At 38.6% G+C, this 21,601-nt stretch overlaps 1 protein-coding gene across 1 annotated transcript in view; it reads right to left on the bottom strand.

Moving 5' to 3' along the window:
* GALNTL6 (polypeptide N-acetylgalactosaminyltransferase like 6) overlaps positions 1–21,601 on the bottom strand; it is a 435,529-nt gene that overhangs the window by 43,256 nt on the left and 370,672 nt on the right. The window contains exon 7 of the mRNA XM_036381717.2: positions 3,287–3,404. Coding sequence (XP_036237610.1) covers positions 3,287–3,404 — 118 coding nt within the window. The remainder of the gene's footprint in view (positions 1–3,286; positions 3,405–21,601) is intronic.

Here is a 21,601-nt window from a genome sequence, read left to right as displayed (position 1 = left end):
ATAGAGGTGGCTTCTGAGAGAAGCTGCCAGAAGCTTCCCTCAGGTTCAACAGGGCCAATGCCAGCTGCCTCCAGGATGGACATGCCCTGGTCCAAGGCCACCAGCGATGGCAGTAGTGCCTCTGGCATAACAGATTTAAGAAGAGGGAAAAGTTCCTGTGCAACTTCAGCCAGAGCGAGGAGTGACAATCCCTGAGAGCACCAGCTCTGCAGACATCAAAGTCAGGGAAGAAGGAGGGGGAGGAGGTGCCCCAGGTGCTGGAGCAGAGATTCCCTTGCAGCCTGTGGTGAAAACCATGGTGAGACAGTTGTGCCCCTGCAGCCCCTGAAAGGTTCATGGTGGAGCAGAGATCACAGAGGACCTGTTCCCCGTGGAGGACCTCATGCTGGAGCAGGTTAAGATTGTGAGGACTCCTCTCCCTGAGGAGGAAGGAGCAGCAGAGACAACACATGATGAACTGACTGTAGTCTCCATTTCCCGTTCCCCTGAGAGTGAGGAGGAGGAGAAAATTGGGAGGGAAGTTGAGAAGAAGGGAAGGGTAGGGGAAAGAGTTAAAATTTGCATTTATTTCTCATTGGCCTACTCTGATTTGATCAGTAATAAAATATTTTTTCCCCAGTTCAGGTCACCTTTGCCCATGATGGTAACTGGTGAGTGATCTCACCCTCTCCTTATCTTGATCCAGGAGCCTTTTGGTATATTTCCTTTCCCTTACTCACATGAGGAGGGGGGGTTAGAGCAGCTTTGCTGGGCACCTGGCAAACAGCCAAGGTCAACCACAAGGATGTTCAGGAAACACAGGACATTAGTATGTTTTGCTACTCTGTATTGTGGTGATTACTACATAAACTGTGCCTGTCTAGGATTTCCCAAATAGTGGCTTTCCTTGTTATTGTGAAGAAATGCTATTAATCAGGTGAGCTCCAGTGCTTTGCAGCTTTCACAAGTCTAGCACACACCAAAGAGTACTGTCAGCAAGATGTCATACACCTTTTGATTAAAAAAAAAGGGCCCTGATGTTGCCAAAACTTAAAATCCTGAATGCTTTCTTATGTAAAATTTAATCTAAGAAACTATTTAATGAAGAAGTCATATTTTGAGACAGTTTGTGGCTGTGTCACCATCCAGAGTACTCCAAATAATTATTTGCCAAGCAAATTAAAGTAAGATGTGGCATCAACACACAGCACCTGTCCGACAACACTTCCACAGGCCATAGATGTGGATGCTCTAAGAAAGAGTAAATTGTCATCTCTAGATTCACTCAAGTGAAGCCAAGGAAGCTGACCAGTCTGGTTATTCAGCTTTTTCACTGACTTTCACTGATCTTGGAACAATTTGCAAGTCCACTATCTTACCAAGTTTTCTCAACAGATCTGGTAAATTGAACTGTCTGGCTAACTTGTCCTCATTTAATAAGTTTTAAGATAACTCAATCTATAGCTACAGTAGAATCTGCTGAAGCAGAAACCTTTCCCAAGCTGATTGTGGTGATTCTGACATAAAAAACCTCAGTTCTTTCTCTTTGTCTCTTCCACCTCTGTGATTTTTTCCAATTTTTTATTATTCCAAACCAAACAACAATTTTCTTTTTTATTTTACATCTCTTAAATTCTTCCAATAAGAATTTACTCCTACTTGGCAGTAATTTCTAAAGACCATTTTTTTCTTCTTTTAACACTAGTAAGAAAGGACAAGGACCCTAAGGTTATTATATACTAATGAGATAGATCCGGAGATATGACTGAAATGAGACGCAGTGTGCCACAGCTGCCTCCAAAAAAAAAATCTATCACTTGAACAAAACACACTGGGACAGTCTGGTATCTCAATTTCCAGTTGTGTTACCATGGTTTCTATACAAAGTCTGGAGAGAACAACAAGTATATTCTTTGCGATGATGAATAAAAGGAATATTTGAAATAGGATAATAAAATCATGGGCGACCTGTCAGAGTCCATTGTGACAGCTACAAGTAACTACTTATATTTGCCTCTGAAACAATCTAAATGGACAGAAGGTAAATCAATATATTCTAAACATACAGTCTAGCTATTGAGTTTCCCCTGCCTTCCTGTTTTATTTTCCTGAAGTATAAAAATGATTTGGAGAAACACGAGAGTAAGCCAGTTAATGCAAAACATTTTGCAGTTCTTGGAACTCCTGTAAAGAGAGGCTGGAAAACCAGTGCTGGGTGACACTGTACATTTCAGTCAACAGAATGGCCTCAGCATTGTTTTAATTGCAGCTGAAACTCAGCTGCAAGATATCTGATATTAGTCATGGCTGACATGTTATATTTATTTAAAGAGCTTTACACTGACAGAGTTTGGAAGTAGGCTGGAAAGATCCTGGAGGTAAATTTGAATTGCAATTTCAGTTCCAAGCTCTATCCAAATACATTTGACTCAAATAATCTAAGTCAGGATACTCTATCAAGCCCTTGCAAAACTTTGCATGTAGAGACCATGAGGTAAAATTTTTATGTCTTTGGGTATACTGGGAAATAAACTCAAAATTAGACATGTTAGTCCTCAGTAAACTAATAAAAATACCTGTCTGACATGTAGAAAGTAACAAGACTTTCAGCTCTACGTGTAAATACCAAGTAACTGATTTCAATACACATGTCCACATACAGGATATGAAGGTATACTATAACACGGCTGGTTGTACATAACCTGAGCACTTGAAATGACCCATATACCATTACAATAATTTAAATGCAATTTAAAAAAGTTTCCTTTGGAACAGCTGGCCTGCAGATAACAACTCATGGCAGCTGAGCTGCTCTAGTGATCCACTGCTATTGAAAGGAGCCTTTCCTCCTATGACTTTCTCTATTTCTCTATTTCTACCTATTTTCTTGAGCTGACTACAGGGGACCCTATCCCCAGAGATGATTAAACTTGTTGATCTGGACAGAAAAATTATTCCATTTTCTTTTCTGCTGGATTAGTTCTCTGTTGACTTGTTGAACTGAGCTCAACACTTGAGCACAAACACAGCATCTGAGCGAAGGTAAGTGGAGAAGACTTGATAAAAGGGAAAAGGTGGAACTTCATTCTTTGACAGTGGTAAGCTACCATGTTTTCAGAGGGAGCTGCACTCAGTGTGACTTTTATATGGCTTCTCGAGCATTTGCTTATGGCACTGTGGAAATTCCTAATGAAAAGAAGCATTGTAGTAAATTAATTTTAGTTAAAAAGGACAGAAGCCCAGATGAATAAAAGCATCGTGATAACACCAGCAAGGAAGTATTCTATAAAGTGGCTTGATGACTTACCTTAAAGGAGATTTCATACTGCTCTCCTCCCCATATTTCTAATCCTGGATCATAGCCTCCCAGCTCCCAAAACCATTTCCGGTTAACGGCAAACAGACCTCCAGCCATTACAGGAGACCTGAAGGATGAATAAAGCAACACAAACAATAATGAAGATGTTTGGCCCATGTGTGTATGTGCCCTCTGGGTGTGTTTGTAGGAATGTTTGTTTGAGTTGTGAAGCTATGAAAGGCATAGATAAACATATATGATAGCAGTGCAAGCAAACAATATTTCCCTTTATTCATCCAAAGAGGGGCTCTAGATGAGAAACAGGCAATGTGGTAGATCTAGAGAATGGGAGACAGTCATGCACAAACTCTTTTTTAAAAAAAAATCCCAACAAAACCAAGCCCAAAAAACTAATAGCCTTCCCAAAAGTTCTGTTTATTGCTAAGTAACAGAGAAAGAAAGGGACTCTGGAAAACTGCCAAAGTACTTAATGAGTCTCAGTACACCATGTGAAGTAATGTGCATTTGAAAGTGAGCAAAAGTTTTCAATTAATTTCAGTCTCATATGTGCTGGCTAGAGAAAGGCAGAAAGGTGAAAGAAGATGGCTGAAGAGAAGCTGTTGGGAGTTAAACATCTGCTTTCCTAAACATTTAGAACTCCTCAAATGTGTCTCACAGTGGTAATTTGACTTATAGGCAAATAATTTGCTATGCTTCCCATGTTTCCATTTATTCCATTAATAATTATGTGACATTTTCTTAAATTAACTCAGTCTTTTCCACAGACAATATAGAATACAAATGAGATATTTAAAGTTATTTTTAGAGAATAACGACAAAAACATATTGCAAATTTATAGGCAGCAATTTTGTACTGGAAAACAAGCATTTTCTCTTTTTATTTTCTTTCAGTATCAAGAAGAACACCTTTCTAATGCAGTAAATACAGTGACAGCTTTCAGAATTCAAATGTTGCTCTTCAACTTATTCCTTGAAGTTGTGGTGGAAGGGGAATACAAGGACATCTATGCTGAACAGGAGGAAAACAACACGCTTAAGAAAGTCCAACCCAACTATGCAATTCATCAATGTGGATCAACACTAGCTTTATGAGTTTTACAGCAAGAGGCCAGAAGGAACACATCATACTGATAGCTGGTCAGAGAGAGAAGAAAAGACAAAGCCACAGGAGACCTGGATGGCTCCCATGCAATGTTTCCTTAGCAGAGAGCCAACATGAAACTGGGTCCTGTGCCCTGTGTCTTGTAGCAATAAAGCTCCAAGGGAAAATTATTCCATCCCGGGGCATTTTGTTTTGAATTACTGCTGGTGGTTTGTTTTGGGCTATGGGAGCAGATGGTATCATCCTGGAAGCCCTGACTGGAAAACAAAGACTTCTCCCTTTGCCACTGGTTTAGGATTTGTCAGTGAACTTGGCACTGGTAAATGTTTCAGGAATCCATGCATAAGTTAGAAGTTTACTGAAGAGGACATCATGTTAATGGAATATTCTGCCATATTTTCTCTGCCTTAACAATTTTATAGGCTGCTGTCTTTTATCTAAGGCAGTAGAGATGATAAAATAGCAAGCAAACAGCTGAGTGGTCTGTGCCACCATCAGGCAGCCAGTGAATCCCACACACGAATGTTAGAAAATTATCCCCTCATTTGCATTCATGGTAATGAGAAACATTATGGATAATTTTACTTTCACTTCTATAGGGTAGCTTAAAAAAAAATTAAACTACCAATTTTCATGACTCTTACAGACTAATTTCATTTTCCTTTAGAGATTACTTTTTAAAAACACATAGAAACTTTGAGAAACAATGCTTTGCGAAAAAAAAATCCAAACTGACAAGGCTGTGCAGTGTAACATACACTGAATGCTAATACTTTTTTACTTTTATTGACATTTCATATTTCAATATTTCCACATATGAATAAATTAAACAGAGATTTTATTAGAAACCTTCCCCTGAGGAGTCTGACTACTACGATACATTTTCAGTTCCTACCAAAGTAAATCTAATTACAACATGTCCTTTTTGACTTCAGATTTTAAATGATCAAAACATAATGTCCTTTTATAAAGGACTTACAATGAGAATGCTTATAACTAAATTGCTACTGACAGAAGAAATGTAGTCCCAGAAATCACTGGGAAAATGCAGGATTTCTCTACTTCTCATAGATATAATATCTTTCCTAAGCATTTCCCTCAGTAGAGTGAATGGCCTATAAAAAAGGTAACTGCCGCAGGTAAATCAGATGGAAGATAAAAAAATCAGAGACTTAAAATTCCAAAATAATTGGCAAGTACTTACAAATTATATTTGAATAGATAGATTTTTCCAGTGATAAATCCTGAGTAACGAAACCCCTTGTTCTTTAGACGTGAAAGTTCAGAACATTTATTGCAGTTAACAAAACTACCTAATGACTGGAACCATAGCAAACCCATAATTTTTGCAATTCCTTAAAAAAAAAGTGAAGAAATTGAACGTTATGTTGCCCCATTAATTCCTATTCCACAAGATGTTCTGACATTTGTTGTTTTGTAGGAAGAGCAATGAAGAGGAAAAGCAGGATGGCCTTTTGGTTTTCATTAGAGTGGAATTAGTAATAAGCTGTGTGAAACGGAGTGCTTGGCACAGCATGAATTCCACTCCATGCCACAAGCAGCTACTGCTGAACAGGCCTTAAATTGTCTCCAAAATATGAAGGCAAGAGTCCAGTCTTGCACTCATGGCCGATATGAAAAGTCCTTATGTATTAATAGGATCACTTAAGATAAAATAACTGCACTGAGCCCAAAGGAGAAGAATTAATCTCTTGTTTAGTGGCTTCTGTATAGAAATGTCAAGTACAAAGCTATGTTTGTAGGAGTAATTTTTTCATGAAATGTCCTGCTCAGATGCTTAAACAATCAGGCTTGAGCTATTATAGCATAATATTATGTGAGTAATTACAGTGGAAAGCTGTAAAGTTCTTACGGTCAAAACATTAAAAGGACAAAGGCTCCTAAAACATCACAAAAGCCGAAAGGGTAAAGTTGCTAAACTTAAAAATATTTGCAAAAATCCTTCCACCTGAGAACTATTGCACAGACTCACTGAACATACATGAAAGAACAATATTGGAAGTAAAAGCTAGCTGATTGAAAAATGGCCCAACTGGTCAAGGATTGCTGTGCTGAGACAGAAAAAGAATTTGATTCAGTTAGAGCGTAAAACCCTACAAAACTTGCTTTGCAAAAAATATAGACTGAGAAAAAGGCAGGCAAATACTTAATAGGAAAAGATACATTACAAACAAAAAACTGCACTAAAAGAAGTGTAGCAGTAGCTCAAACTGTAGCCAGCAAAGATTTTTTTAACTGCTTGCAATTAACATGCAGAGGAAGGAAGGAGATAATTTCACCTATGAATTTTCAAGGTAAGAGAAAAATGACATGAACTTCAAAGGAGCATGAAGGTACTTGCAATAGAAACAAATATGGTGTGTTACAAAGACGCAAACTGCAGGGCTTACAATCATTACACTGCAAGAGTGATACACACAGTGGAACTAAAGGATTTGTGAGAAGGGAAGAGAAGCTCTGACAGCCTGCAGAACGAAAATGAGGGAAATGAAAATGGGAAAGCACTTGTGCTGGATGACGTGCACAGTAGGTACACTGATAGGAATCCCCTGCTCAAAACAGCTGAAATTTGGCCATTGTAATTGAATCCAAGGAATGGCACATACTGCACTCTGTACCCCTCTGTACAACCCAGACTGATAAAAGGCTCTGTGCTGAACTACTGAACAGAGACGGATGAATGCTGGAGAGAGGAGTCCATCTCATGCAGGACACATCAGACAAACTGACCTTCAGTGCCAAACCCACTGGCACATTATACAAAACCAAGGCAAAGAGCCCACAGCAGAAATCAGGACTAGGTCCTACTGACCTCGTGGCATCAGGGATGTAATGGAAAAGGAGGAAAGGGGCCATGGTGCTGCTGGCAGTGACAGCCCCAGAAATGACTGGTGACCTACTGAATGCAGCTTTGAGTTAGGCTTCTGCATTTTTAATAATGAATTTCAATGTCTTGTTAAGCAAGAAGCGTCCCTTCACCCTAGTGATACCAACGAAGGCACCTCAGGAGGGGGAATAGATTCAGTTACCTTGTTTCACTGGTGACTGCCCCAGGTTCTGTCTGCAGTGAGTCCTGATACTGTATCAAAGCTTCTCAAACCAAATAGCAGAAGCTGATACTAATCCTAAATAAAAGTTTGAAAAACCTGAAAATTAAAATTTATGTATGTGTAATGTTAGTGACAGACTTGGCTACTTGGAGGAAGTGAATACAGGAGTAAACCGAACTGAAATTAAGAGGAGTTGATCAGATGGCAAGGATGTGATGTAGGTTAAGAAAGTAAATGACAAAAATAAAAATTTAGTGGCTGCTCCACCTAAAGACAGTTTCTATACTGTGCATAGTAAAAGATTTCAAATTAGCTGAATGAATATTGATAAGGCTTTGTGAATTTCTCAAGAAGTAAAAAAAAAGTGGAATGTTTTATATACTTAATTCTCTAAGCAAATATAATTAAAATGTAATAAAATGTATTTTCAAATGCACCAACATTCGGAAAGTAAAATCTGTCACTGTTACATTAGCTTATGGCATTTTCTCTTTCTTTTTTAACTCAAGTGTCCCCTTTTCTGAGCAACTTTTACCCTAGATAAATGTAAACTACCTGTGTTCAAATGATCATTGTGCTGCAACAGGTAGCAGCCAAGTTGTATTAAACTCAACTTCCAAGTCTCTCTATAATCACATTCAATTTTTAAATTCCATTTTTATTTGGGAAATATTAAGATAAAACCCAATTCTTCAAATGGTGAGCCAGAAAGCTGTGGAGAGTCAGCTACAAAGAAACTTCTAAAAGTACTTGACTTTCAGTTTATAGAAGTTTCCACTGTAATTTCATCACAGATTCTTGTTTTTCTTACTACATTGCTAAACTTCATTAAAAAAATTATATTGTAAAAAAGCAATGAGACCTTATGTGGGTTATGAGGCCCTTTTCTCTCATATTAGAAAATTAATGAGAAAGAGGTGAGCTGGGTAGAAGGCTCTGAAGACTCTGAAGGAAAGGCTTCCCCTTCCCATAATTACCTCTCATAATCCAAGAGAAATCTGTCTGAATTATTGTTAGAGGAGATCTACAGCACTCAAACTAAGCAGGTGGGTCAGCACAAATGAGCATCCTGAAGGTAAAAGTAAATGAAAGCTTCTGGAAATGTCCTGCAGGCAATGGTGTTCAGAAGGATAAAACCAAGGAGCAAATGAACAGCTGGAAGTCATGCTAAAGAGACAAATCTAATACACAAGCAGTCTCACAAGACTGAGGCCTTAGTGCTGTAAAAGCAAGAGAGCAGAGCTGAGAGCAGCCCCTCAGCTGAGCCACATTCATGTCATGAGGAGGGATGGATCTTGGACACATGGGGTTCACCAGCAGCAAAAAATCCTTCAATTTATCAGTAGGAAGAACTGCTAGAGAAAACAAAAACAACCTCTAAACACAATTTGAAACAACTCTGTCAGTTTAGCAGCTTTTCAAATTGATGGATATTATCTGCATTCACAGTTGTCCCTTGAAAATATAATCTTTGAAAATTAGATGTAGAAATGATGATAGATTGGAGGTAAAAAAAGTATCAACTGTCCCTAAAAGAGGAACTTCAGGTTTCTTGGCTTTTGCTGAGCTTTGATTCTATGTTTCTATGAATAACAACAGTTCATTAAATCCCATCACTATTTTCGAGGAAATTCTCTCCGAACATATGGGGGCAGTATCTGAAGAGAATTGCTACCCAATGTTTTCTTCCCCTCCTTAGACAGAAAGATATAAACCAGAAAATTATCTTCCAGGGCTTACTTTTGCTTTATTGATTTAATTAAGCCCAGTATAGCATTACAAGCAAAGTTTAAACTCAAGGAGAAATTTTCAATTTCATTAAAGATAATAAATGATTCCTTTTGAAACATGACCACTGGGCTGAAAATTAGTTCTTATTTTCAAAATAGTCCTTTAATTCAGACTTTTTCCTCCCAAGGAAGACTCCTAGATTACAAATCCAATCAGTTAGGAGTCTGCTGTTAAAAGTTACAGATGACTTTGACTAAGCTATTTGGATTACTATAGCCCTATGTTTTTTAGAACTCTAAAATATTATGTACTTATTGCAGATTAAAGTAGATTTAAAGACATGAGAGCCCACCCAAAATAGCTTTGTACATAAGGTGTACACCCAGCAGCTTGGGTGGTTTTAAGAATGACCAGTGAGGAAAGAAGCCTTTCTGATAAATACACTACATGCTACTGTACAGCACCACACTTGTAGCAGTTGGGGACTTGGAAAAAAGACCAACAAGGCTGCTGAATTGCAATCACCACCATAAACTCCACACAAAAGAGAAGCTTTTACTTGTTCTGGATGCCCTGCAGTATTTCAGGCTCTGGCTTTCTTTGTGTGACACGAAATTGATTCAGGTGGGCAAATAAGAAGGGTAAGAATTAAAGCACTGCAAGGAAGTGGCACCTGGAGTTTCAGTGGTTTTTCTTCTCTGTTCCTGCCATTGTTCACACACCAGATCAGACTGAATAGTTAGTGAAGGTCATCTCCAGAACATTTCTGAGTTGCAAAGATTTTGAATAAGTGGAAGTATAGTTACAATAACCTTCTCTGATTTTTAGCAAAGTCTTTAAAAACACTGCTGCCTAGCATCCTGATGGAATTGGCTTTTCTTCAGGGTCCCACAGACTGCCCCTGGTGACTGACTCGAGCAGACAGAGCTCTCACACTAGGCTAACCAGATGAGACACGCAGTTAATGATATGGCTGTGATCTGCCATGGTGCTGAGGATGTGGATGAATGTTATTCCTTTGATCAGTTCTTCCACAGTACTGTCAGCAAGTGCCCCCACTCCACCCTTATGCACAAACACTGCTTCAAACACAAGCAGGGAAGCAGGGACAAAAGGTAATTTTAATATTTCATTTATGTCTGTCTTTGGGGATTAATGCAGAAGCCTGAAAAGATTCCATGCTGACAGGAAGGGGGAGGCTGGAGCTTGGCACAGCTTTTGTAGCTGTGTCATTGCTACAAAAAGCGACTCATCCATTTGCCAGTGGTCAAAGATTTCATGAATGCTAAGTTTTAAGAAGGAAAAAAAAAGTATGCCTGAAGAGGCTAATATGCAGCTGAAGGTATTCTGGGATCCTGGAAATGTTCTCCTAAATGCATCATTGCCATTTATTAAAGCTCTATAATTTGCTGTGTTACCCTATTATGAGAGGGTAATGGGGATCCAGGCATTAGATTTCTCCCAGTCTGCACCAGAGGCACAAGAATATTTTCTTGTGGAATCTGTGAAGCACTGAAAGCAGCTTTTCAAGTACAGAACTGACAGAAAAAACACTGGAAAGTACTTCTCAATGGAGCACGAAGGAGCTGAAAACTGATGAGGTTGAGCACTTGATTATCCCATGGTAGCATCTACTTTTAATTTGATGTTGTAAAAATGGACAGGCTATGGAAAACAAGAGAAATGAACCTTCCTGGTTTATTATCAATTGCAGTGAAATTAAGCTAAGTATGTGAACTCTGCACCTGACTTTGAAGGCAATACAGCTAATCAGTTTGCCATGGAGCTCTGCTAATTTACACAGGCCATAGTGGAAACTGCTGAGCAAACCACACTGATCTCTGAGTTGGGAACGAGAATCCCTACACAGTACAAGTGAGACAACCAGCCTCCTTCCCTCAAGGAGGTTGCACACTAAAATCCTCTTCTAGCTGTATAGGGTACATTTCTAAGAACAGCTAGCACCTTTGGGAGCAGTTCAAAAGCAGGAAAACAGGAGATGATATGGCCTCAGGCTGGACTGGGTCCATTGCTGGCTTTTAGGTGACTGACCAACAGAGACTGCAGCTGCCTTGCAAGTTTTTTCCTCCTGGATCCAGATGCTCACACAGCCCAGATACTCTTGTGTCAGCACTGTCCCACTGCCTGCCATGTAACAGCACATGGATCAAGAGGGGTCATCCTAATTAACCTGTAGATATCTATAAGGAAAATACTGCAAGAAAAAAAAAAGAACTGAAAAAAATAACATATAAGCAATGTAACTGCATTAACTCAAACCCCAAGACTCCTGTCTCCAGAAAACTTGCTTCCAGAAAAAAAATATTCTTTTGCATTTATCTAGACTAACAATATATGAAAAAAAAAAGTGTTATGGTTATTTTAAGAAACATCTCAAGATTTGGAGAAAGTGATTTGGGCAATTGATGCCCAAATAAATTAAAAAAATGCGTTAGAAACAGTCCTATCACTTCAGAGTTACATTAGAAAGCACAAGAAAAGGTGTATCAAATCCTGAACTGGCAGGAAGGTAAGCTGAACAATAATAAGAACTCTTCTAAGTGGTGAGAAGATCACAGAATCTTCTGGGTTGAAAGGGATCCACAGGTAAATGGCCTGTACAGGGATCAAACCCACAACCTTGCCATTATTAGCAATATGTTCTAACCAACCCAGCTAATCTAACCTAGACAGGCTTTATTGTTAAGAGATTACAAAAGCACTATCCACAAACCCATCAAAAACCAACACAAACACAATGGAAAAAGCAAATCCTTAATCACAAACAATCAGAAAAATCTTTGTTAGAAATAGCAGCTACTGACCCCACTGGAACTGTAATTTCACTTGGTCTCCACCACTGGCCACATCCACCACCCCAAACAAATGGGATCTGTATCATCTAGATCATTACTGACAGATAGTTGCATTAAGTAGATGTTACTCATAGGAGGAATTGGTAATACTGTTATTATTTTACAGACTACACAAAGAGTGCTCAGTGCTTCTCATTCAATGGGTTTCTTAGCTCCTCTGAGAAATAATTCAAATGCAGATTCAAAGATGACTCAGGGTCCACTTTAAGGCCTTGAGCCCTCACTTTTCTCCAGCTTCTCAGCCTCAAAGGTGGAGGCTCTCCCTGGGGTCGTGAATCCAATCTCAGTGACAGGCTCAGGTGCTGTTGCCAATCCCGACTTGCTGCCAGCACAGAGATGGGCTTCAGGCCTCAGACCTGTTTCCCCCAAGGAGAAAAATTGCTCCATCTGCCCAAAAACTTGTCACCATGGGACACTACTTCAGCCCCACAATACTTACATCACCTTTGTTTATGCTGCAGTAATCTACCCTTAATCTTTGAGATCATCATCTGTTATCTGGTGGCCAGGGTCAGCACAGATTATGCTGACTGAATAAAATCTGTACATCTCCAAAGGACAGAAATCTATACTGTCTACAGTGTCACTATAAACTTCTTTCTTTTTGATCTCTTGTTCTGAGTCTCCTGAATTCTTGGCTTCAATCCTGTCCCATAGCTCATTGCCCAACTTTTTTTTTGCCTAGGAAACTTTTTTTTGCCAGGTTCCCTGAAAAACTCTCAGGGGATGCTTCTCTCTGCAGCTGGTGTGAACTGAGGAGCATGGATCTCACTAGCAGGTTTCACTTCTGACATTTACTTTAGTAAACAAAAACAATCCCTCAGTAACAGCTAACCAGAAAGGAGAACCATGATGCCATAAAGACCAAGATAATACATCTGAATGTTTTGCTAGAGAAAACATTTTCAAACCACTCATCTCCAGCTAGCAGAAGAGAAGAGGAGAAAGCCCATAGAAAGTGTAGAGAAGAACAGTAATTAGGTCAGTCTGACACTTGGGGTCCTACATGTGTGAAAATATTTTCCTAAAAACTTCAGCTGTACAAAAACACAGAACTGAACTTAATACACACAGTAAATTGTTGGCTGTCATTACCAGCAGTAAGACTGGAGAGTTATGGCTGTAAAGCAGCTGCTGTAACATTCAGCCATGTTCTGCTGACAAGAAAAAAAAAAAAAAAAAACCTAATGAAAGATTTAAAGGAAGAATGTTATGCATGAATCTTCTTCGACAGGCAATTAAAATACAAATTGCAAAACACAAATAAGTACATTATGAAACACAGAACTGCAGGTCAAAGATTGAAATCATTAGCATTGACAGAGTTGCATTTAAAGCTTTAATTCTAAGGCTGTACATAGGATGCTATTCTTCTAAATGCTACACTTATAAATGAAGATAAAGTGAAACTAACACTATGAATATTTTCTCCTCATAACTATACTTAAAAGCAGAACCATGCTTCCATTGTAATTACACAGGATGTTATTCCATTAACAATTAATATTAGGAGCAAGTGGGAAAGCAAACAAGCCAAAGGGAAAAAATTTGTTTTCAAGTATTACTAAAAGAACTCCCCTCATAACTTAGTTTTTTTATTAGTGATGAGGCTTAATCTCTCCACAGAGGCAGAAAAGTGAAATGGTCACAACTAAACAGTGTTTTGGGCTTAGGTGAAGCAGATTCCTGACAATATCTTTCAATCACTTGCTGGTGCAACTATTCCTGGAGGCTGAAATCTGCTCTACCTGGAAGGCACAATTTCTTGACAAAGAATAATAGCAAGAAAGAAAAACTAAGTACATTTTCTGAGAAGAGGAATGAGCTTCACAGAGGTCAGCATTTTGTCTTCATTGCTTCTCTTTCCAGAGCAGGAAGAACAGCTTCAAGCAAATCTGACACAGCATGCTCTGCATTAGCAGTTTTCTTCCTCCATACCTCACCCTGTCTGTACCAATACCTTGCCATTAATCTAGGAGTGGTTTATACACCTGTGTTTTCCAAGGAGAAAACTCAGCATACTCCAAATCCCAGTGCAGAAGCAACAAACAAAGCAACCTTCCTCTTCCTGCATCACACGGGAGGGATTCACCTTGAGACTTGATTTCACTTTCTGGGGGATTTAATAAATCAGAGAGAAATGGATGCAGGAGATGCACCACCTGTTTGGGGTTTTCAAAGACACACCCTGTCTGCTGTAGGACAGACTCTAATTACAGCCAGGTGCCATCTGAAGTGATGACTAAGAAGAAAATTAGGAGACAGTGAAAAAAATCTTCCTATTTTTGTTTCAGTAAATTGAACAACTCTGAAATTTCACCGTAGATGTGAGCACAGGATCCATGCATGTATCCCTGGTAGTCCTTCAAGATCATCACATTATTTGCTCTGCACTAACAATAGAGACAGCTGCCGGGCAAAACTCCAAATGAATAATGTCATTCTCCACAAACTCCTGTTGCCATGAGCAATGGTGTCCACATGATGAACACCACACAAGCGAGCCAATATTCCTTCACCTCTCTGTGGAATAATGAAGTTCACTCCACTGTCATGATCCATTCACAGTTTGTGTGTATGTATTTCATTATCAAGACAAAAGCCAACAGCCAAGTATGCAGCAAGAAATATGTGTCATATTCTTGACAAATAATGTAAGTAATAAAAAGTTCCTGTTTCAGAGAAAGGAATATAATCAAGAACATTTTTTTCCTCGCATGAAAGATTTTGAGTTCAGTTTCCCAGCTACAGTTCTACTGAAGAAGCACAGCTAATTTGTACTCTAGGTGGAGACTAATGTAAGATATTTTAAATATATTTTCTAATAAGAAGTCAGCATACGATCTATTGCAGTAAGTAGTAGAACACAGAAATAATCCATTTTCAGGAAGTGCATGTCTTGTCTGCTGATATAAATAATCCTTTGAAATATCAGTTCTTGCAAAAAATATGTTTGTTTAGAAACTGATACAAGAGAAGGTCTTTCCCCAGTCACTAAACCACTCTAGCTGAGCCTTTATACTGACCTATAATACATTTTTAGTGCTATTATATAGGAGCCTACAGTGAAAACAAATTTTTAAAAATATTATTTCACACATGCCCCAGATGTTAACTTTGAATATACTGTTTGCATTTTTCTTTGAATTACTTTACAGTATTATAAATCTTAAAATAAAACCTTTTCAAGTTAAGCATTCCCTGTTATTGTAAGCCTAGCAAACTGACTTTATCACAAAAGATTTCATTATTGTTTCCCTCTTAGGAAATAAATACATAAATGAAGTACATCAGTGAATTAAAAATACTCCTCCCCCCATCTCAGTTACTAAATTAAGTCCCTTGACTGAGCTGGAGAGTTCAGCAAATCACTAAGCACTTTTCTTTGTGTGTGGAAAAGCAATTTTCTTAGCAAAAAAATTAACTGTACACAAGTAAACCACCACCGCCACTGAAGTTTTATACAATCCTCTGTAAAATATTAAGGGCTGATGAACTTCAGCTAAAGTTTTCTCCTTGATCACATCACAAACTGCCTTTGCCTGATGCAAACTTCAGTAAATAAACAAAGGAGGAACAATGCTACAGCTGTGAAAAACCTGCTCAGTCTCCATTGGAACAACTCAACGCTATCCTCTTTTTAATTACTTTTTCCATATCAGAAAGGTACAATGTCCTCCTTCTCTCAGTCCTCTCTGTTCTGAAGCTCCTCTGGAATCTTCAAATGACTATTTAATGGTTCCCAGATATGGGGGTCAAATCTGGACATGGTGATGTGTCCATGACAGATACGTAAACTAGAATATCTACCTGCAACTTTTATGGACGTTAACACATCACACGATGAAAATGGAGCTTTATTTAACAATATAACACCTTCATCCTTTCCTGTCACAGTGCTAACTAGCTATTTGCATTCATGCTTTAAATTTCTGCTCAGCAGCGGCACGCTTTGCTTTCTAGTGCTGAATTTCACATCAGTTCCTTCTAATTATTTCTTCAGTTTGTTGGGACCAAACAACACTGCATTTTGTTTATCTTCTCAAAGATTTGTAAGCCCCTGAATTTGTATTTCACATAATTAATGAAGACACTCAATAGGATGTGTGGTTCTGTAGAGCCATTTCCCCCAGGGACCTGCACCAATATTTGAGACAATCTCACAGCTTAACATCAAACCATTCAGAGCTACTCTTTGGCAGCAACTTCTCAGCCTGTCATGGTCATCTGATGAAAAATAAAGACGACAAAGGTGTATCCACACTCTATCAACTTTAGGAGAAAGGAATAATGGCAACAGCAAAAGCCTTGGAATGGAGGTCACAATCACTGCCTGCCTATTCTTTAAAATAGCCAAGTTCCTAATACTGCTTAAGGTATCTGATGTCTTGCTGTTCCCAAAGGGAGAGAACTCCCTGCTCACTCCTCTAACCCTCCCTGCTATAGCCTGCAGGTGTGTGGTCTTATCCCCACAGAACAACAGCTTTATCTTCCTCAAATTGTTGACTTCACTCAAGCACTAGAAAACAAGACAATTTTCCTGAGTGTAGAGGGTTTTGTTGAGTTTACATGCTCCTGGAGGTGGGTATTGTAAAGCACAGGAGGGAGCACCAAGCCACCAGTGTGACAGACTGTCCCACAGCAGGAGTATCCTCTCTTCGACCTGGTGGCAGGGAGCTCATTTTAGCCCTGTGTTTCATGGCACCACATCCCCCATCAAAGAAGGAAATTACAGTTCTGTGACAGGGTCACTTCCTGACGAGCCCGTATTAATATTTTTTATTACATTTTAGATAACTTAATGTACATTATTTAGTATTTTTTTACAATTTTTTGTTTCAGGATCAAAGAAAGCCTTATGTACTTCTTCATGATTACAAAATCACAGAATCATCAAGATTGGAAGAGCCCTTCATGATCACGTAGTCTAACCATCAACCCAATGCCACCATAACCACTCCTGAATTAGGTGGTTTAAACACAGATTAAGTATTCTATAGTATCTACCATCATCCTTTTCTTTTCCCTTCTTCCCTCATCCAGAGTGAGTCAATAAACCTCTCTTGACTGCCCCAAAACTTTTTAGCAAGCATATATAACCTTACACACCACACAAATCCTCCTCCTCACACCAGATCAGATTTACAAATCACTGGGGTAACCCCTGCATCTGCTGTACACGGCAGAGAGCTCCTGAGAGCATGCTGAATTTTAGGATGCTTCTGAGACTCAGAATAATATGTCCACCTCTTCCCACCAGTATCACTGGCACCTGCAATGATGCCCCACACCTGCAGGTTTCTGGGTGCTTGAAATCAGAGTCACACAATCACTCCAGTTCCGGGAAGAATCTGGGGAAGCCACAGAGAACACAACCTTCATCTCAAACAACTTCTCCCTGGCTCACCTCCTCTGCTTGCTGTGGTTGCTATCAGAGCGTGGTAACCCTGCCTTGAGGGCAGGAAAGTGTGTCTGCAAGGAGCACTCAGATTGATGACACTCAGTATTTCATTTGGAGAGCACCAGCTGGAGCGTGCCTGGAGCCAACTCTGACACCACTCCTGCAGGTAACTAATATGGATGGCTGGCTAATTTGGCTTTAAGTCTGTCCTGCAGGATGTTTTACTCAGGCATCAAGCTTACATCTGACAATGATAAAACACAAGAACTCTAACAAAACATTTGACTTCATGCCAGCATTTCTGATTCTTCTCATTTATTTGCTTTAACACTGACATTTACATTCAGAAATCTCAAATTCAAAACACTTTTCTTGTTAAAATCAGCTTATTTCTTAGGCTTATGAAATATTTGCATGCACTTTTCTCTGAGCATCTTTTCCACTTAAAACTATTTCATTAATAACATTTTGAAATTTATCTTCATGGATCAGAAGTTCCATATTTGAACTGTTTTTGTTGTAACCAGTCAACTGAGTCACCTGGTATGATACTGCTCTTTCTCCTTGCTTCAGTGTAAATATCCTGTTGGCCATTTGCTTTCCTGTAAGGCCTGCAAACAGAAAGCTGAAATGTATTTTCCACTAGCTTTTAAGATAATAAAACTGTGTATCATCAGCTGAAGACCAAGAGAAAGAGATTCTAGTTGCCATTAAATATTGGTGATGTTTATTTTTGTGTTATTTAGTTAAATTTATACACATGACAACTGTATGTCCAAAATATTTTAGAAAATGCTTGATTTTTAAAGATTATTTCTGCCAAAGAGCTAATTAACTAGTTAATTTAAATTAAGTAAGTTATAAAGAAAGCTAACAGCTGGAGAAAATTGGGGAAGAATGCCGAAGATAGGGGAGCAAAATTTGGCCTCAACAGTATCCTGTGTGGATACTCCTGTTTTTTAGGCTCTACAGTAAATCACTTGTTCTGTACTTCATCTATAAAATCCAGTATTAATACCTTTCTAATTCAGTAGGATGCTTTCATAACACTCAAACTTGTGATGGAAATAAAAGCTTTTAAGAAAGATCCTCTTTAAAAACTCCTTGTGAAAGGTCAAAGAAACAAGTAATTTCTTTTAATTAAGTGCACAAGGAATTAAAAAATAATTTTCTAATTCATTTCTTAAAATTTTGTTTCCATCCCAAGAAGTGTGCACATTGTTTTTTCAGAGACTTTCATGGGTTCATTTTAGCCAGCAAGCAGCTGACACAAACATCTGTGTTCCAAAGGAAAAACCAAAGTGGGTCACTTGGCACTGACCAAGGACCAGCAGGAAAGCCTCTTTCTTCCATCAGTCATGGAAAAGACAGAGGTTACATATTCTGCACACTCATAGTAACTTCTGCCATGGATTAGAGAGTCCCAACCATTGTCAAGAAAGACAGCACTCTTCAAACTAAACCAGCCTATTTTTATTGAAGGGAAACAAAACGGGAATACTCTGAATGACCATGAGAAAAACATTAAAGCACTTAGACACTTATCAAAAATGTGCCAAGCTCCCAATCCTGAAACATCCCTTTTTAGCAAAACACATCTCCAGCAGTAAGAGTAGTAGATAATACACTTGCCAAAGATTCTCATTATTATCTTGCTAAAAATGAAATTAATTTCAATTTCCAAAAAAAGGTAAGGAATGGAAAAGAACAACCAGAGTATTTAGCACATGGAGAGAGGGACTGTCCTGTTTCTCTTAAAAATGAGGTAGATGTAGGATAGGTGATATATCTGTGTCTGTCTGTTTTTATATGTCTTGAAAGATTTAACTTTTGCCCTGTTTCATACCATAGGAATTTTGGTATTAATTTGACTGAGGCTAGGGTATCTTTTCAGAGTTTTCTAGCCCTGGCTTGCAGGTTCCTGTGAACTATAGCTGGTATTTTAAACTGCTATTCAAGTACTCACAAAACAATGAATATATAATTGGGACATTTCTTTTTTCCTGTTTTTATCCATTGTTTAGCTAATTATGCTCCAGAGACACTCTCTGGCTAAGCAGCAGCAATGCTGAATAATTCAGAAATAAGGAATATCAATGTGCAGAAAGGAAAGCTGTCATGAAAATCCCCAAGGATCTGTTTCAGCTAACAAATCTGACAGCACGTCAGTGACCAGCCCTGCCCCTGGCACTGTGATGAGCCTCTAGTGCTCCAGCTATTGTTCTCATCTACAGATCTTCTGTGTCCCAACAAGAGACTCTCCAAAACACTGCATTCTTCAGACTGAACTATCTAACTTTGAAAAATGGATTATGGACCCCTAAGTTTATTTTTCCCATTACTATTATATCTCTGGCAAGATGTGTACAGTGTTAACAATACTCTTACAGGGACAAAACCCAGAGAGAGACAAAAAGGCTCAGAAAGGAGAATTGTCCAACATAATTATTAACAGATAAACTTGGTGTTAGCTGTAAGTCAGTGTTTACAAAACAGAAAATATACAAGACACCAGAAATTTCAAGGTGCATTTTGAATATCAAAATGGTAATCATCCCTGTAGGAATCCCTTGTTAAAACTGCTCACTAAAATCTTGCTCACCAGTAGCATATGCTCATCTATGGGTTTCAGATATTTCAGAATTATCAACTGCTATAGTTCTTCCCTTAAAATATAGGTTTTTTTCATGCCATTACACGTGCAAATCACAATACAAAAATTAAATTCACCCCCCCCCCCCAAAAAAAACCCAAACCAAACCAAACCAAAACAGTGCATTTACATCAGCTTTTTAATAACAGAGGATCTCTGTTAAGGTAAGGTTCAAAACCTATTTTGAACACTGAGGAGTTCAAAATAGGTTTTAACTAAGATTCACATGGACTACCTCTCCCCCAGACAAACTGTAGCTTAAATGTAGAGATGTTAAGTGTTAGTTATATTGGGATAGACCAAATAACTCAAAACACTCCTCTTCCCAACATACAGGATCCAAAATACTTTTGACTTCTGCCTCTAGCTTTACAAAAACTATTCCTAGTGCTATGCTACTAGTATCAATGATGCTGTTGCAAATAAGAAAGGAAACTAAAAAGCTATGTTAATTTCAGGCCTCATTAGAAATGGAAGTGGAAAAAAAGGACAATGCTTATTGAATGAAAATGGATTCAAGTATTGGAAAAGTGACATCAAAGTTCTCAGGGAATCTTTCAAGTACATCTCATCTTGCTGCTCTTCCATACACCTTGAGCCCTTTACTTTGTCAGAGCAACAATTGGATTAATTGAATATTTGCAAGAATAGCTGCCCCAGCTACCTGAGATACGCAAGGTTGGATTGCTCAGGGATGGAAGAAACAAGAAACAGATAAGCTCTGGAAAGTTCAAACACAACTTTAAGATCTATTAGTAAAGATTTTTCCAGCAGATATAGCTCAGGTGCTGAGGATTGCATGCAGTATGATGCATACAAATCTGGCCAGCACTTTTCAAAATGGAGAGGTGAAAATAAACTTAAAGCTGAGCCAGAACCACCAGAGGAATATGGAGCTCGTCTTTTATGAAATGAGGCTGTAAAAGGCCAAGGAAGTAAAGACTGAAACAGGATGTGAGGTCTCTTACAAATGGACCAGGAATCATCTGACAGATCAAATATTTTTAACCTGCCTGACTGCTTTGGTATGTTCAATTAATTTCCAGAATGACCAGTATTTTCAGAGAACTGAGGCATCATCTATGCTACTGTCAAGTTGCAGGAAGCCCTCTAGTCTGCTGGTGTTCCTGCTTTATGGGTTGAACTCCACATCTTTCTGCTTTTACCCCTTCTTTTGGAGTATTTTTTTATTTCTTATGTCTGGAATGTCATGCAGAAACATGCATAAACTCACACATTCATTTAAGTTCCATAATTAATTCTTCCATTTTAGTCAAATGAAAGCATTCAAACATCAGCTATGTTGAGAACTACAAAGATGATGTCTCAAGGTTTCTGCTGGTGCCTATTGTTTTCAGATACAAAGCAAAGCGCTTTTCAATTTTCTTTCAGTTATCTTCCACATTTCTGGAATATTTCTGTTCCAGCTGGGTAATAGCTACTTTTATATTCAGGGCATGCTCCTATTT

This window comes from Molothrus ater, chromosome 4, assembly GCF_012460135.2.
Source record: "Molothrus ater isolate BHLD 08-10-18 breed brown headed cowbird chromosome 4, BPBGC_Mater_1.1, whole genome shotgun sequence".
Classification (NCBI taxonomy): domain Eukaryota; kingdom Metazoa; phylum Chordata; class Aves; order Passeriformes; family Icteridae; genus Molothrus; species Molothrus ater.
Note: the sequence above shows the minus strand (reverse complement) of the source record. Positions and strands in the feature narration are given on the sequence as shown.